Source organism: Zophobas morio, unplaced genomic scaffold, assembly GCF_036711695.1.
Source record: "Zophobas morio isolate AGI-343-1 ecotype UQ-CSIRO unplaced genomic scaffold, CSIRO_AGI_Zmor_V1 ptg000031l, whole genome shotgun sequence".
Taxonomy (NCBI): Eukaryota; Metazoa; Arthropoda; class Insecta; order Coleoptera; family Tenebrionidae; genus Zophobas; species Zophobas morio.
Genome location: NW_026972136.1, coordinates 5748740 through 5765631, shown reverse-complemented (window position 1 = coordinate 5765631; position 16892 = coordinate 5748740). Strand labels below are relative to the sequence as shown.

The following is a 16892-nucleotide window of genomic DNA, read 5'->3' as shown; positions in this document are numbered from 1 at the left end:
AAAGAAATTTTCAAGTTTCAAATGCTCAGCACGATAGTGATTTTAAGCGCTCAAGGAAGTTCGGTTATGACCATGTTATCACATTTTAATAATTATTATCAATGACAAATTTTAGGTAAATTAAATGTCACTTGTTCTGTGACGTCACTGGCACGTCAGGTTTAACAAGTAGGTGGAGCAACAGGTTTACCAAAATCAAAATTCATTGATACCAACTGAAACAGTCTTGTTAATCACGCTGTATTTGTTTAAATAATACGATTCTTCAATTAAAACACATTTTTCCATTTATTTAAGAAAAATTGAATTTTTATTTTTAGAAATCGGCAACTTATTTGGTGTAATCAGTGACACCAACGTAACGATTGACGTCATTTGACAGCACGTTACTGGGTGGTGGTGGTGGTGTGTTGTTTTGCGATGGTTATGTTTTGATTGTTATTTCTGCTTTATACGTTATTGTTATTGATTTATTAGAAGATTTCGCAACCTGCGTTGACTCGAATTATTTATTGCGTAGTTAAATATAGTCAGAAATATGAGCCAAGATAAGGTGTCTTTGTTACGGGATCCAGCCGTTGGGGTTTCCACGTCTTTGGAGGGTGCTAGAACATACGATTCAGTGGTAAACCGTAAAATAACATACGTAGTTGTTTGATAACAGTAACAATATTGTTATAGGAACCTCAGCCAGCGCAAGAGCACAACAGTCAGATTAACTCTGGCCCTCGAAGGCTTCCTCAATATGTGGCAACTGTAACAGGTAACGGAGTTTTTTAAGTAACGTATGTACGTAAAATAAAGGTTTTGTTTTTTGTAGCAACTCTGTCAGCACTGTCAGCTGGAGCTGTTCTTGGCTGGACTTCACCCATCCAAAGCGACATCGAGCATGGCCAATTCCACAATATTACGGTAAATAGCGACCAGATGGGCTGGATTGGATCCTTCGTAACGCTGGGGGGCATGATCATGTGCGTCCCCACGGGTTTTCTCTGTGATTTAATAGGCCGCAAAAAAACACTCCTCCTCCTCATAGTTCCTTTTGCAATAGGTTGGTCCTTAATTTTATTTGCCAAGACTATTGTAATGTTGTATTTGGGGCGTTTTTTCACTGGAATGGCGGCGGGAGCGTCATGCGTTGCCGCCCCTTTATACACCAGTGAAATCTCCCAAAAAGAAATCCGGGGTACTGTAGGCAGCTACTTTCAATTAATGGTAACAATAGGAATTTTCCTGGCTTATTTCTTTGGGAAGTTTTTAACACCTATGAACTACACGATTTTTTGCGCCTGTCTTCCCCTAGTATTTTTAGTTACTTTTGCTTTTCAACCAGAAACCCCCGCTTATTGTTTAAGTAAAGGCCTGTACGACGACGCTTTGAAATCTTTAGTAAGGTTAAGAGGGACCAGTCATAACAACGAAGCCGAACTAGCGGAAATCGAAGGCGCGCTAAAAGAAAGCCTTGAAAACACAATTTCGATGTCACAAACTCTGCGAAAAAAGGCAAACTTGATGGCTTTTCTCATCGCTTTCGCGTTAATGTTTTTCCAACAGTTTAGCGGAATTAACGCCGTTATTTTGTACACGAGCGACATCTTCACGTCGGCTGGTGCCAACCTGGATGCCAAAACAGCGGCAATTATAGTCGGAGCATTCCAAGCTGTAGCCACTTTTGTATCGTCTTTAGTTATTGATAAACTCGGCCGAAAAATCCTACTTTTCGTGTCATCTCTAGTCATGGCACTGTCGAGTTTCATTTTAGCTATTTTTTTCACTTTGAAAAGTCGCTCGTCGATAGATGACGATGTTTTAAACGAAATCGGTTTCATTCCTATCGTGTCTTTGTGTGTTTTCGTTGTGGTGTTTTCGATCGGTTTGGGTCCGATTCCCTGGATGATCTCTTCAGAAATTTTCACGCCGGAGATTAAGAGCGTAGCGAGCTCAGCTGCGGGAACTTTTAACTGGTTTTTGGCGTTTCTGGTCACGAAGTTCTACCTCCAGGTGAACGAAGCCGTAGGGGAGGATTCTACGTTTTACGCGTTTTCGGTGATGTCGTTGTTCAGCGGGTTGTTCGTTTATTGGGTGGTCCCTGAAACGAAGGGGAAAACTGTCGAACAAGTCCAGGAGGAACTCGAGCGTTAGGATCTTATTCACTGATCTGTATGTTGTTTCACAATATACCCACGTTTGTCAGTGTTTAGATTAGTAATACAGACGTATTTAGTACTTAAGTGGCCCTAAAAACTTTTTTTGTATACGAGAAGTGCAATGAAGCTGGGTCGGATGTGCGCGAAACTCGCGTTTTTGTGCACTGCGCAACTCGTAATAAAGTCTTTAAAAAAATTCTATTGATTGTATGAAAAACGGAACGGAGTTTTGCTGACGTCCGAACCGAGCTTTCCAACAATGAAAGTCTGACTAAATTACTCTAAGCCAGGGTATCGTTAGCATTTTTGTGATTTGTATGTGTTAAGGAAATCAAAGTATTTTTGGACCGTCGTTAAATAATTTTATTAAGTCGAGTTGAAGTGTTTTGAAGCCGGGATCGAAGTACCTTAAATATGTTATTAATATGCATTTAAGACAGTTTGTTTTTGTTGACGTATTTTTATTAAGTCCGCTTGACTGCTGCTGTCAAAATAAAAAATACTTTTTTTTTTTTTTAATTAATAAAATATTACGTAGAACTGCCAACAATGGTGGAATGGTTTGACAATAGAGAAAAAAATAAAATCTAGGGAAATAAATCTCGAGTTTTAATCAAAGTTATGCCGTTTTTAAAGTTGTAGATATTGCGTAAAATACCGAGAGGGGTATTGTTTATAGAACTTTAGCACTATCTATAACTGGAATTTTACGTGAGATTAAATGGATTAAATGATTGAACAGATGTTTGCTACAAAGCGATAAGAACGTGTAACAAAATAATATCATAAAGTAATGAAGTATTTAAAATGAAGTGGCTGGAGATCAAACTTGGCACTAAATACCCATGACTTATTTATAATTTTTAGTCACAATTTTGTGTATTTAAAAAAAAGTGGTTCGATTTCATATTACTGTTGACAAAAAATTCAAACAACGAGTAACTAAGATATAATCAAATGCAAAATTACGTTGGACTTTTTTGAGTTATTATTTATATATTTTTTTAGTAGCATTAAACCCAGTGTAATACGAATAATACGATAAATATAACTGATATTGTACGGATGTTCTAATCCTGAAAATCCGACACAATCATTGACTGTTAATTTGATTGACAGGAGTTTATCTTCAATTTTTTTTTTTTGCTCTACAACATAAAAACAAGTTTGTTGAGTATATGTCATAATAATTAACATCTCAGTGTGTGTTGGAAATTCAAATTTATGTTGGCAAAATCGTCAAAAAACGAGTCAAATATACAGACTTTCTCAAATTTGAATTCATTCATAACCTCAAAATGTTAGGGGTAGTTTATATAAGCATGGCCACCAGAAATGTCAAAAACTCTGAAATGTACTGCAGATGAGTTGCAGAGATTTTAAATAATTTTGGCATATTTTCGACTTCTTCGTAACATTTTACTGTTTAAATTATAGTAGATTTCAGATGAATCTGCATCGCGGGTGGCCTTGACAAGTTGGAGTTTACGTTGGTATCCCTCTTCGTCTGTCAGATTTAGGGTTGCTACAGTTTGCTGTCATTTTGAAATATTAGTACCACACCAACTGTCAAAATCGCATTGTTATCTTTAGGGTTGAGATTTATTTAGGAACTAAATTAAAGTGCGTTCACACGTTTAAAGCCAACTTGATGCAGATTCATTGTATATTTCAAAATCGTGATCAATGCAGATGGCTGTGAAAATTCGAAGTAAAGTTCATCATCAGTCACTCTTATCTTAGCAGGTACTAGCCCCGCTCACTCGCCCGCTCTTTTTTTAGAGGGTATGTGATTTGCCAAAATCAGTTTTATCTTAGCAGGTTCTAGCCCCACCCACCCACCCTCTCTTTTCTTACAGAATGTGTTATTTGCCAAAATCAGTTTTATCTAAGCAGCTTCTAGCCCCGCCCACTAACTCTTTTTTTTTCTTAGAGGGTATGTAATTTGCCAAAATCAGTTTTATCTTAGCAAGTACTGATGTTCATATTAATGTTGACAAAAAAGTAAAAAAACTGGGTTGTTATTTATTAATTTTTTTAGTAGTGTTAATCCAAGTGTAATAGTAATAATACGATAAATATAACTGATATTGTATGGATCTTCTGATCCTAAAAATCCGGTACAATCATTATTGACTGCTAATTTGGTTGACAGACGTTTATCTAAAATCTCTTGTTTTTCAGATTTTTTTTTGCGCTGTAACATAAAAACAAATTTGTGGAGTATATTTCATAATAATTAACATTTCAGTCTACGTTGGAAGTTCAAATTTATGTTTGCAAAATCGTCAAAAAACGAGTCTAGTGTTTTAAAATTTACAGTGGTTCAGTATATAAAAACATAAAATGACGACCATAACCGTCAACTTGTCAGATATTCAAACTTTCTCAAATTTCAATTCATTCATAACCTCAAAATGGGCATTGACAGTTTGATAACCAAAACATAGGATAGTTTTTTTTTAAACAACTTTAAATTTTCTCTCTTTTATTTCCGTAAGTTTTTATGAATTTTGATATGATTTACCTATGATAGAATTAAACTATTTTTGTTTCTTCAATCAAATTACGAGTTTTAACTATTTTTATTAAAATTGGTATAACTTTCAAAAAAGGGTTCGTCTTTATGGATGAGTCAATTAAAACTTTGTAGACTTATAAAAACAAAAAACGTGTTTTAAAACATAAAAACAGATTTTTTTTAAAACCATTTTTTTACATCTCTGTGACCAACCGAGATGTCAAAAATTCTGAAACGTATTCCACATAAGTTGAAGAGACTTTAAATAATCCATTTTGGCATATTTTTGACTTCTTCGTAACATTTTTACTGCGTAAATTATAGTAGACTTCAGATGAATATGCATCGCGGGTGGCCTTGTCAAATTGGAGTTTACGTTGGTATGAACGAAATGTCCCTTCTCGTCTGTCAGATTTAGGATTGCTGCACCTTGCTGTCATTTAGAAAGAGTTTTAACATCTCAAAATCCCTATTGGTATTACAGCAACTGTCAAAATCGTGATTTATTTGGAACTATATTAAAGTGCGGTCACAGTTTAAAGCCAGTTTGATGCAGATTTATTGTTTATTTATTGTGGATGCAGATGGCTGTGAAAATTCGAAATACAGTTAACCCTACGTCAAGTATAGTAACTTTGAAATTATGAAATTCTTTGTTGACATTTCAATTATCTTGTCAAAAACAAGTGTGTATAGAGACGTTGAAAAGCTGGTGTTTATTAAATGGGTTCGTTTTTTGTTTTAAAACCTGTGTTTTTGTTAAAAACATTTATCAGTTAGAATTAAATAAGCAGTTAAAATATAGGAGTACTTTTTAACGTAAACTAGCAAATATTTGTTATCTAATGGTCTCAAAAAAATTAAATTTGACCTACTTGGATGACAACAAATACTTCGAAAATATGCTTGTTCAACACCATGCTATCATAACCTCAAAATTTTAAATACAGATTAATAGGAGAAATAATTTTGTTGTTTTATGGCACGGTTTTATATATTTTATAATATAAGAAATTTATAAAAAATATTTTTTCTAAAATTAAAAAATTTCAGATCTTTCTCATGGTACAAGAGGGCATGGTATGATATTGCGCATTTTATATTTGTATCTATATGTTATTAGGATCTGATTTGAACTTAGCACCTTCGAAGATAAGTTAACCATGATTAAAAACTTAACCGAATCTCAACCTCCGTTATAACCTCACATATCATATCCACTTTCAATTTTTCAATTTTTAATTTTTCCCTGCTTCAATTTTTAGGTACTAAAGTTTTTCATTTTGAATAATATTTCAATTTTTCATGTATTGATTTTTTTTACTTGGCCTAAGTACGAAAAAAATAGTCTCCCGTTTCCGTCTGTCTGTCTGTATCCATTTTTATTAGACACGTAATCTCGGAAACTGCTGGACCGATTGTTGTCAAATTTTGTATGTATGTTAGAAATATCATGCTATGGTTATCTTTGTTTTTTTTAATATACCTATAGATTTCTTTCAACAACAGGAAAGTTAAACATGTTTTCAGTTCTTGTTGGGAAAAAAAGATTTCGTATATTAAGAAAAAATGGACAAAATATAAGCCCCACCCACCCACCCCTTTTCAATTGTGATGAATGTTTTTTCATTAATTTTTGTTTTTTTGTTTTTTTTTTTTTTAATATATAGAGTTTTCTTTCAACAATAGGATAGTTAAACATGTTGTCCGTTTCTTGTTGGGAAAAGATTTCGTATATTAAGATAAAATGGACAAAATGTGAGCCCCGCCCACCCACCCTTTCTCAATTGTGATGAATGCTTTATTCATCGTAAGCTGGAGGGCGGAGTTTTGTTGCAAAATTCTCATTTCTCTACAAGAAATTATCATAGGAAATATGTTTTTGAAAGGGTAGAATTTTTTAGAGAAATAAGTATTGATGTTACAATTAAACTCCGCCCTTCAGTCTAACAACGAATGAAAAATTCACTACAATTGAGATCGGGACGGGTGGGTGGGGCTTAATCTTTTTTTTTCTTTTCTTTATATACGTAGTTTTCTTTCAACAATTTTTTGGCGCCAAGAACAAGAGATATTATAATAAAAAACATAAAGTCAATCTATTATTCAATAATTTTGGGCTGTACTCCTAATGTAAGTCACGTAGAATAACTTTTTTTTCGAAAAACTGAAAAATCGAAAAATTCAAAATTAAAAATTGCAAAGTCTAAACATTTTACGAGTTACATATGTATAAAATTGAAGAAAGAAAAAAGAAAACTTGAAATATTGAAACATTTAAACTTAGAAACTAGAAAAAATGCAAATCGAAAAAATGAAGAAAAAATTCAAAGTCAACTAAGCTGCGGGAATGTTATCTACGCCATTGGTTTTTACTTTATAGAGGTTATCAGAAAACAAAAATCGCCAAAAAAATTATAATTTTCATTCGACCAGTTTTTTATTTTTCGCTCAGTATTTTAATTGTTGGTTTTTTCAATTTTTGAATATTTCAACTTTCAAGTTCACGATTAACAACTTTTGGTTTTCAGCTTCTCAACTTTTGATTTCTGGATTTCTCAATTTTTGGATACTTTTATTTTGTTTTCACTTTTTCGATTTTTCAGTTTTTCAATTTTTTTCCTCTTTTTGTTAATGGAATTTTTTGATTTGTAATTTTTAGATCTTACAGTTTTTCAATTTTTCGTTTTATCAATATTTCCAATTTTCAGTTTCTTGATTTTTCAATTTTTCGATATTTCACCTTTCAGTTTTTCAAATTACAACATCTGGTTCTCGAGTTTTAATTTTTCGATTTTAAGTTTCTTATTTTTTGATTTATAATTTTTTCGTTTCTTCCATTTTTTGATTTACAACTTTTAGTTCTTACAGTTTTTATAGTTTTCGATTTTATAATTTTTGGATCTTTCAGATACTTACTTTGAATTTTTTTAATACTTCGATTGTGTTGTTTCTCAATTTGTCTATTTTCCATTTTTCGTACATGATTTTTCAACTTTAACATTTTTAATTTTTCACTTTTTCAGTTTTTGTGGTATTGTATACAGATGTTTTTTGGGTAGTATTACTATTATTATTTTCAGTTTTGACGGTAACATTGGCATTTTGAAAAAATTATCTTGTTTTTGGAATTTTGGTGACGCTACCATAAAAACAAAGCTAGTAAAAAACTGTGGAAGGGAAGGTTATTTTGACAGAAACAAAAAATTATAAATTTAGATTTTGCGATTTTCGTTTTGTGATAACTGTTAACCTCCATTAAATTGCATAATTAACATCTCCGTAACTTCTGCGTCTTTAAATATGAAATATACTTAAAGCAGATAACTAACGGGAAAAAATATAGACATTCTCAGTTTCTCAGTATATGCTTAACTTCGACTGTTTATGTTTATACTTCGACCGAATTCGAGGTTAGCACGTTCAGATTACAAGATCAGCGGTTAAAAGAAAATGAAATTTCATTGATTTTGTATCCTCGCTTTTGCAATTTTAAAGTTACATTGTAAAATACATTTTTTTATACCAGGCCAATTTTGACGTTGAAGAGTTTTTCTTTTTTTTCGTAAACATCTCGAAGTCGGCGGTTCCTATATGGATCCATTGGAATCATGGTCAAAATCTTCGTGAATTTTCAATCATTTTGACAAATCAAGTGTAGGCCAGAGTCCACTTCAAATTCTGGGTGATTGTTTTGAAGCAAATTTTTGTGTTGGCAATTCTGGATTATTGGCAGGAGTGCTAGTATGTCAGTACAGTTGTCAATTCGACACGCAGGTATGCCAACTTAAAATTTTAAATATGTTCCCAACCTGATAAAAAAAATCACAAACATTTAATGATCCCTCACTATTTATCCAGACTTGTAACATTTGTATTATTAATTTGAAAGTGATAGTTTTTTTGATAGCAGCAGTCAAAATACGAGATCGTAATTAAGTTAGTTTTTTTTATTACAAAACAAATCGTTGTAACATGTTTTTTGTTTTATTAATCAACTTAATACCTCACGTACAAACTCATCAGTTCCTTTACGTAATAAAACGTGTTCATTTCATCCAAAAACCAGTTTAACATAAAAGATTTATTGAGACACTTAGGTACATTTAAAGCTTAACAACATGTGAACATTTTATATCTAGTCATATGTATATTTATGTATGTTTCCTGTACAAAAGTTTGGTCTCTATACAAATAAAATATATATAAAACGTTAATTATTACCGACTCTTAAACCGGAATGGACCCCCTCCTGGAACATTCAGCGGCCAAACTGCCATGGGACAACGTTGAATACGACTTGTGCAATTTACTACAGGTGCAACAACATAAATCCTTCATTATCCCCCCTAGACTGTCGTTAGAGGCAGTCCGAAAAATCCCACTAGAAACATCCTCGAAGTTGGTATCACCGATAAAAATCTGCAAATCGCTACGAGGGAAACCCTCAGTGTAGTACACCTTAATGGTATCATAGGCGTCCATTATCACAGAAATAAATAAACTTAGAATTATGTAAATGTACAAACTGATGAAGGTATACAGGTAGATTTTACTGAACCACCACAACATGGTCGATTTACTGGACATTATCGAGAAAGTGGCAAACATGTCGTCACCGTTGATTAACGAAAACAGACACTCTGAAGTAGTCGACAGAGAGCGGAACTTCAAGTGGTAAGGCCCCAAAATCAGCCAACCAGAGAAAGTAAAACCTGCATAAATAAGTAGAGCACAAAGTAGAAACCTCGCTACTTGTGGAGCCGCCTTTTCTAGAGTTAATATCACAACGTTGTAGTTTTTGAAAAAAGTTAGGTATCTAAGAACCCCAAACCACACCAACATATTACCTAAACCCAAAAACAGACTACAGACATTCCATTGGTCGCTTGTGAATTCCTCACGTTCGATTTGTTCTTTGATCGATGACCCAATCATGATCAAAACGTCGTTAATTATAATCATTATGTACCACAAATTTAAAAATTTGTTCCTGTCGTGTTGACTCAAAGGCCGGCCGAAATTCGCGATGAAGAACGTGTTGGTGACGTTTTTGAGCTGCTGGGCCCGCCAGACAGCCCTACTACACAAAACGAACGACATTATGCAGATGATTATAACGAAATAGTTGAGAACGCTTTGTAAGAGTGAATCGATTTCGTCATCGGTGACGTACTTGACGTCCCCTTTACACATCAATCGCACTGGTTGAGCATCCAACCATAACAACATCTGCCCGTCGTGGTCTTCGTTATCAAAATTAATACTAATGTCAAAGCGGTAACAATTCGGGGGCGAGATTCGACCTGCGGTTTTAAAATTAACAGTTTTAAGGGAAAACTTAAGACTAGCTTGGACTAAAGCGGAGAAGTTGATTTCTAGATTTTCCAAATACTGTCTGGAATTGAGTAAATGCTCTGGGGATTTCGTGGCGTTGCGCGAGATGTTCAAACACGTTTCCACGATTTCGGAATCGAACACGTACGACTCGTTAAAGCCGAAAATGATCCCCTTTTTGTACTGGGACAAACACATCACCATGTCAGTCATCGTATTGTCTTCATTTGCGTATGAATACGAACCCACAGCTTGGCTTAAATTGGCGTAATTGTTATATGCGTAGTTGATGGTCTCGTAGAATTCTTCCACTTTGTAGACGGCCAGAGGCCCCACTCCGGGAGGATACGCGCTCACCTCCCTGCTGGCGTCCCATCCTCGGAGAAACAAATGCGAGAACGAGATCCGGTTGTCCCAGGTGTAGTTCACGTGGTTGTATCGGTTGTAGGCAAACAAACAAAGCTGGATTGTCACTAGTATGATCTTGATCAACTGCACTGTGAACTTGTACGGGAAGCGTTTCTTGGCTTGCCACTTCTCGATGGGGTTCATGAAGAAGAATTGTAGTTTGCGGCGCATTTTCTCCTCGGTGAGGAGGCCTCTGGAGCCTTGACAGGAGGGCTGGTGGGCGATGGCGCAGCGCTCGTCGTCGCTGGCACACACGGAGATGTGGCATTCTGGGGAATGGCCCTCCATGTTCTCCATTTTTGATTATTTTCGCGGCATGCGACTGATAAAACGAAAGTGGACTGAGATTTAACCTAATTGTTAACACTTGACATTGACATTTGAAAAGCCTTTTGTCTGCGACGTACGCATGCGCGCTGGGGTCGTGGACTTTCTTTTATCGTTATCATTCTTTTATGTTTCCGATTATGTTACGGAAAAAATTGGAGCAATCGGGAGATAAGGGGATTTATCGGGGGCAAAAAACTCTGCGACTGACATATCGTCTGGAATAATTAAATCATTGATTAGAGAAATTGCTGCGGCAAATGTCAAGCAGTGACGTACGCAAGGATTTAATCGTGGGTGCCAATGATTCGACAAAAATGACAACGTTGACGACTCTCAGAGTGTTGATAATTTTGACGTTACCGAGAACAATGTGGGCGATTACAGTTCTTAACAAGAAGAACATAAAGGTGAAAACTGTTTTAGGCCCAATAAAAAAAGTAAATAACTGTTCAGATGTATTGAAATAAAAAAGACTTTTAAATGCTTGATTAATTAAAACTGTTAAATGTTTATAACAACAAAAAACACCAAAAACAATTTGCTAAAAAATTAATTTGTAAAAATTGTAGAATTGGAACTAGAAACAGTTATAGAGTTATACACCACTTAACACACAATGTAAATTTTATGTTACATATTTCTCCATACAGAATTTTAATTATGATATAATTTGATATCCATCCATGTGCATTTATTGTCACAGAAAAAAAATTAGTCGAAAGTTATTTCGACAGAACTTCCCTCGCTCCTGAAGCCCAACAAATACCGCTTTTCTGAAAAATTATAAAATTTGGTTTTGCGGACTTTTACTTTTTCATGATAACCTCTATGGGAGCTCCGAGAAGCTGTAATATTCTTAGAAAAAAGACACTTGGGGCCCCAAGAAGGTTTCGCTTGCGTTAAAAAAGGACAGGTTTCACATTTTTAAAACAAGACATGTGGCGCCTCCAAGAAGGTTTTACATTGTTAAAAAAACAGTTGGTACCCCCGAGAAGGTTTCACATTCTTAAAAAATGCATTTGGGGTCCCCGAGAAGGTTTCACATTTTTAAAAAAGACAGTTGGAACCCCTGAGAAGGTTTCACATTAAAAAAAAGATATTTCGGGTTGGGGCCCCCGAGAAGGTTTCACATTTTTAACAAGACAATTGTGGCCCTCGAGAAGGTTTCACATTAAAAAAAAGATATTTGAAATTGGGGTCCCCAGAAGGTCTTACATTTTTAAAAAAGACAGTTGGAATCCCTGAGAAGGTTTCACATTTTTAAAAAAGACAATTGGAAGCCCTGAGAATGTTTCACATTAAAACAAAAATATTTGGGGCCTCCGAGAAGCTTTTACATTTTTAAAAATAAAATTGGGGCCCCCGAGAAGGTTTCACATTAAAAGAAAAGATATTTTGAATTGGGGCCCCTGAGAAGGTTTTACATTTTTTAAAAAGACAGTTGGAATCCCTGAGAAGGTTTCACATTAAAACAAAGATATTTTGGGGCCCCCGAGAAGGTTTTACATTTTTAAAAAAGACAATTGGAACCCCTGAGAAGATTTCACAAAAAAAAAAGATATTTGGAGTTGGGGCCCCCGAGAAGGTTTTACATTTTTAAAAAGACAATTGGAACCCCCGAGAAGGTTTCACATTAAAAAAAAGATGTTTGGAATTGGGGTCCCCGAGAAGGTTTTACATTAAAAAAAAGATATTTGGGGTCCCCGAGAAGGTTTTACATTTTTAAAAAAGACAGTTGGGACCCCCGAGAAGGTTTCACATAAAAAAAGACGATTGGGGTTCCCGAGAAAGTTTTACATTTTTAAAAAACCAGTTGAGACCCCCGAGAAAGTTTTACATAAAAAAAACATTTGGGGCCCTCGAGAAAGTTTCACCTTCTAAAAAAAAACATTTGTGCGCCCCTCGGGACGATTTACATTTTTAAAAAAGACAGTTGGGACCCCTGAGAAGGTTTCACATTAAAAAAAAGACAGTTGGGACTTCTGAGAAGGTTTCTCATAAAAAAAAGATAATTGGGGCCCCCGAGGTTTTACATTTTAAAAAAAGACAGTTGGAGCCCCTGAGACGGTTTTACATTTTTAAGGACAGTTGGGACTCCCGAGAAGATTTCACATAAAAAAAAGATATTTGGAATTGGGGTCTCCGAGAAGGTTTTACATTAAAAAAAAAGATATTTGGAGTACCTTAGAAGGATTGACATTTTTAAAAACGACAGCTGAGACTTACGAGAAGGTTTCCCATTAAAAAAAAGATATTTGGGGTCCCCGAGAAGGTTTTACATAAAAAAAAAGATATTTGGGGTTCCCGAGAAGGTTTTACGTTTTAAAAATCGACAGTTGGGACTTACGAGAAGGTTTCCCATTAAAAAAAAAAGATATTTCGGGTCCCCGAGAAGGTTTTATATTTTTAAAAAGACAGTTGGGGCCCCCGAGAAGGTTTCACATAAGAAAAAGACGATTGGGGTTCCTGAGAAGGTTTTACATTTAAAAAAAACCAGTTGGGACTCCCGAGAAAATTTTACATTAAAAAAACATGTGGGACCCTCGAGAAGGTTTCACATTCTAAAAAAAAATATTTGGCGCCCATCAGGAGGTTTTACATTTTTATAAAAGACAGTTGAGACCTCAGAGAAGGTTTCACATTAAGAAAATAGATATTTGGGGTCCCTGAGAAGGTTTTACATTTTTAAAAACGACAGCTGGAACTTACGAGAAGGTTTTCCATTAAAAAAAAGATATTTGGGGTCCCCGAGAAGGTTTTAGATTTTTAAAAACGACAGTTGGGACTTACGAGAAGGTTTCCCATTAAAAGATATTTGGGGTCCCCGAGAAGGTTTTATATTTTTAAAAAAGATAGTTGGGACCCCCGAGAAGGTTTCACATAAAGAAAAGATATTTGGGGTTGGGGTCCCCGAGAAGGTTTTACATAAAAAAAAAGATATTTGGGGTCCCCGAGAAGGTTTTACATTTTTAAAAACGACAGTTGGGACTTATGAGAAGGTTTTCCATAAAAAAAAGATATTTGGGGTCCCCGAGAAGGTTTTATATTTTTAAAAAACACAGTTGGGACCCCCGAGAAGGTTTCACATAAAAAAAAAAACATTTGGGTCCCTCGAGAAAGTTTCACCTTCTAAAAAAAAACATTTGTGCGCCCCTCAGGACGTTTTACATTTTTAAAAAAGACAGTTGGGACCCCTGAGAAGGTTTCACATTAAAAAAAAGACAGTTGGGACTTCTGAGAAGGTTTCACATAAAAAAAAGATAATTGGGGCCCGCGAGGTTTTACATTTTAAAAAAAGACAGTTGGAGCCCCTGAGACGGTTTTACATTTTTTAAGGACAGTTGGGACTCCCGAGAAGATTTCACATAAAAAAAAGATATTTGGAGTTGGGGCCCCCGAGAAGGTTTAACATTAAAAAAAAAAGATATTTGGGGTCCCTGAGAAGGTTTTACATTTTTAAAAACGACAGCTGAGACTTACGAGAAGGTTTCCCCTTGAAAAAAAAACGATATTTGGGGTCCCCGAGAAGGTTTTATATTAAAAAAAAAACAGTTGGGACCCCCGAGAAGGTTTCACATAAAAAAAGACGATTGGGGTTCCCGAGAAGGTTTTACATTTTTAAAAAACCAGTTGGGACCCCCGAGAAAGTTTTACATAAAAAAAAACATTTGGGGCCCTCGAGAAAGTTTCACCTTCTAAAAAAAAAAAAAAAACATTTGTGCGCCCCTCAGGACGTTGTACATTTTTAAAAAAGATAGTTGGGACCCCTGAGAAGGTTTCACATTAAAAAAAAGACAGTTGGGACTTCTGAGAAGGTTTCACATAAAAAAAAGATAATTGGGGCCCGCGAGGTTTTACATTTTAAAAAAAGACAGTTGGAGCCCCTGAGACGGTTTTACATTTTTTAAGGACAGTTGGGACTCCCGAGAAGATTTCACATAAAAAAAAGATATTTGGAGTTGGGGCCCCCGAGAAGGTTTAACATTAAAAAAAAAAGATATTTGGGGTCCCTGAGAAGGTTTTACATTTTTAAAAACGACAGCTGAGACTTACGAGAAGGTTTCCCCTTGAAAAAAAAACGATATTTGGGGTCCCCGAGAAGGTTTTATATTAAAAAAAAAACAGTTGGGACCCCCGAGAAGGTTTCACATAAAAAAAGACGATTGGGGTTCCCGAGAAGGTTTTACATTTTTAAAAAACCAGTTGGGACCCCCGAGAAAGTTTTACATAAAAAAAAACATTTGGGGCCCTCGAGAAAGTTTCACCTTCTAAAAAAAAAAAAAAAACATTTGTGCGCCCCTCAGGACGTTGTACATTTTTAAAAAAGATAGTTGGGACCTCTGAGAAGGTTTCACATTAAAAAAAAAAAGACAGTTGGGACTTCTGAGAAGGTTTCACATAAAAAAAAGATAATTAGGGCCCCCGAGGTTTTACATTTTAAAAAAAGACAGTTGGAGCCCCTGAGACGGTTTTACATTTTTAAGAACAGTTGAGACTCTCGAGAAGATTTCACATAAAAAAAAGAAATTTGGCGCCCCTCAGGAGGTTTTACATTTTTAAAAAAGACAGTTGGGACCCCTGAGGAGGTTTCACATAAAAAAAAGACAGTTGGGACTTCTGGGAAGGTTTCACATTAAAAAAAAGATATTTGAGGTCGCTGAGAAGGTTTTATATTAAAAAAAAAGACAGTTGGGACACCCTAGAAGGTTTCGCATGAAAAAAAGATAATTCGGGCCCCCGAGGTTTCACATTTTAAAAAAAGACAGTTGGAGCCCCCGAGACGGTTTTACATTTTTAAAGACAGTTGGGACTCCCGAGAAGGTTTCACATAAAAAAAAGATATTTGGGTTTCCCGAGAAGGTTTTACATTTTTTAAAAAGACAGTTGGGACCCCCGAGAACGTTTCACATTAAAAAAAAGATATTTGGGGTTTCCGAGAAGGTTTTATATTAAAAAAAGACAGTTGGAATTTCTGAGAAGGTTTGACATAAAAAAAGATATTTGAGGTCCTTGGCAAGGTTTTACATTTTTAAAAAAGACAATTGGGACCTCTGAGAAAGTTTCACGCGTGTTCGTACATTTCATTTATAGGACTACATTTTTGTATAACAGTTAAATCAAATAAATATAGAACTCTTTGAAATGACGTCATCAAATTGTTGGTGGGGTTGATTAGCAAAATTTTGGTTCGCATTTAACCGTCTACATGATATTAATAATATACATACAAAATTTAACAACAGTCGGTGCAGCAGTTTCGGAGATCACGTGTGTAATATAAATGGACACAGAAATCAGACAGATAGACAGACAGACGGAAACGGGAAACTTCTTTTTCGTACTCAAGGGGTCATGAAACGTCGAGAAAATATAAAAGTGGCCATTGTTCCGATAGACTCGGATTACCTTAGCTTACTTTCCTGGCCCCTGAAATACAATTAAATACAATGATTTTGATTGCTAAACCACCGGTAAAAAGCATTCTGTGAGTATTTTTCAAGTTTTTAGCATAGTTTTTATAATAAAGTCTTGTGATGACGTCATCAACTTTTTACCAGGGATAAGAAAAACCACAAAAAAACAAAAAAGCGACAAGAAACGTAAAAAAGGGATAGACAGCAAACAAGCAAACGCCAACAAAGTTACAAAAAAGAACAAGAAGAATGCAACAAAACATCAACTATAAGTTACTAAGAAATCTCTGGTACCGAATGATTATTATTAATGTTTGTGATTTTTTTGTTGTCAGGTTGGCTACATATTAAAAATACGTTGACGGCATACCTGATGAAGTTGAAATTTTCGGCGCCAATTCAGAAGCTGCTGTCTTCCCACTGCTGCCAATAATTCAGAATTGCTAACTCAAAAATTTGCTTCAATCATTAACCCAAAGTGTTTGACACCAACTGTCAAAATCGTATAGTCATTTTTAGTGATTTATTTAATAACTACAATATAAGACACCACGGCAAATGTGACAAAAAAGCACCGTAAACAGAGGCGGCAAAAACGCGATAAAAATCAGCCACGTTTGGATTAAGATTGCTATTTGATGGGTTAATATGACAATTTGAATTTGATTTGATGATTTTAAAATTGTTGGTCAGAATTCCTCAGGCGCCGCCGCTGTCTTCCCAAACGTCATATGT

At 35.2% G+C, this 16892-nt stretch overlaps 2 protein-coding genes across 2 annotated transcripts; one reads left to right on the top strand and one right to left on the bottom strand.

Moving 5' to 3' along the window:
* The first annotated feature begins 376 nt into the window (after nt 1–376).
* On the top strand, nt 377–2747 carry LOC135139539 (facilitated trehalose transporter Tret1-like). The gene is made up of 3 exons (XM_064069812.1): nt 377–625; nt 682–763; nt 821–2747. The coding sequence occupies exons 1-3, from the start codon at nt 539–541 to the stop codon at nt 2140–2142; spliced, it is 1491 nt and encodes a 496-aa protein (XP_063925882.1). The 5' UTR covers nt 377–538; the 3' UTR covers nt 2143–2747.
* Nucleotides 2748–8737: 5990 nt separating this feature from the next.
* LOC135139538 (mucolipin-3-like) lies at nt 8738–10838 on the bottom strand. Its single transcript, XM_064069811.1, has one exon. The coding sequence runs from the start codon at nt 10708–10710 to the stop codon at nt 8899–8901; it is 1812 nt and encodes a 603-aa protein (XP_063925881.1). The 5' UTR covers nt 10711–10838; the 3' UTR covers nt 8738–8898.
* Nucleotides 10839–16892: the final 6054 nt, after the last annotated feature.

Bases quoted from the DNA above. Each gene is read 5' to 3' on its own strand.
- LOC135139538 (XM_064069811.1), bottom strand. From the start codon at position 10,710: ATGGAGAACATGGAGGGCCATTCCCCAGAATGCCACATCTCCGTGTGT.
- LOC135139539 (XM_064069812.1), top strand. From the start codon at position 539: ATGAGCCAAGATAAGGTGTCTTTGTTACGGGATCCAGCCGTTGGGGTT. The intron at 626-681 runs GTAAACCGTAAA...ATATTGTTATAG, and splicing joins CTAGAACATACGATTCAGTG to GAACCTCAGCCAGCGCAAGA. The intron at 764-820 runs GTAACGGAGTTT...TGTTTTTTGTAG, and splicing joins ATATGTGGCAACTGTAACAG to CAACTCTGTCAGCACTGTCA.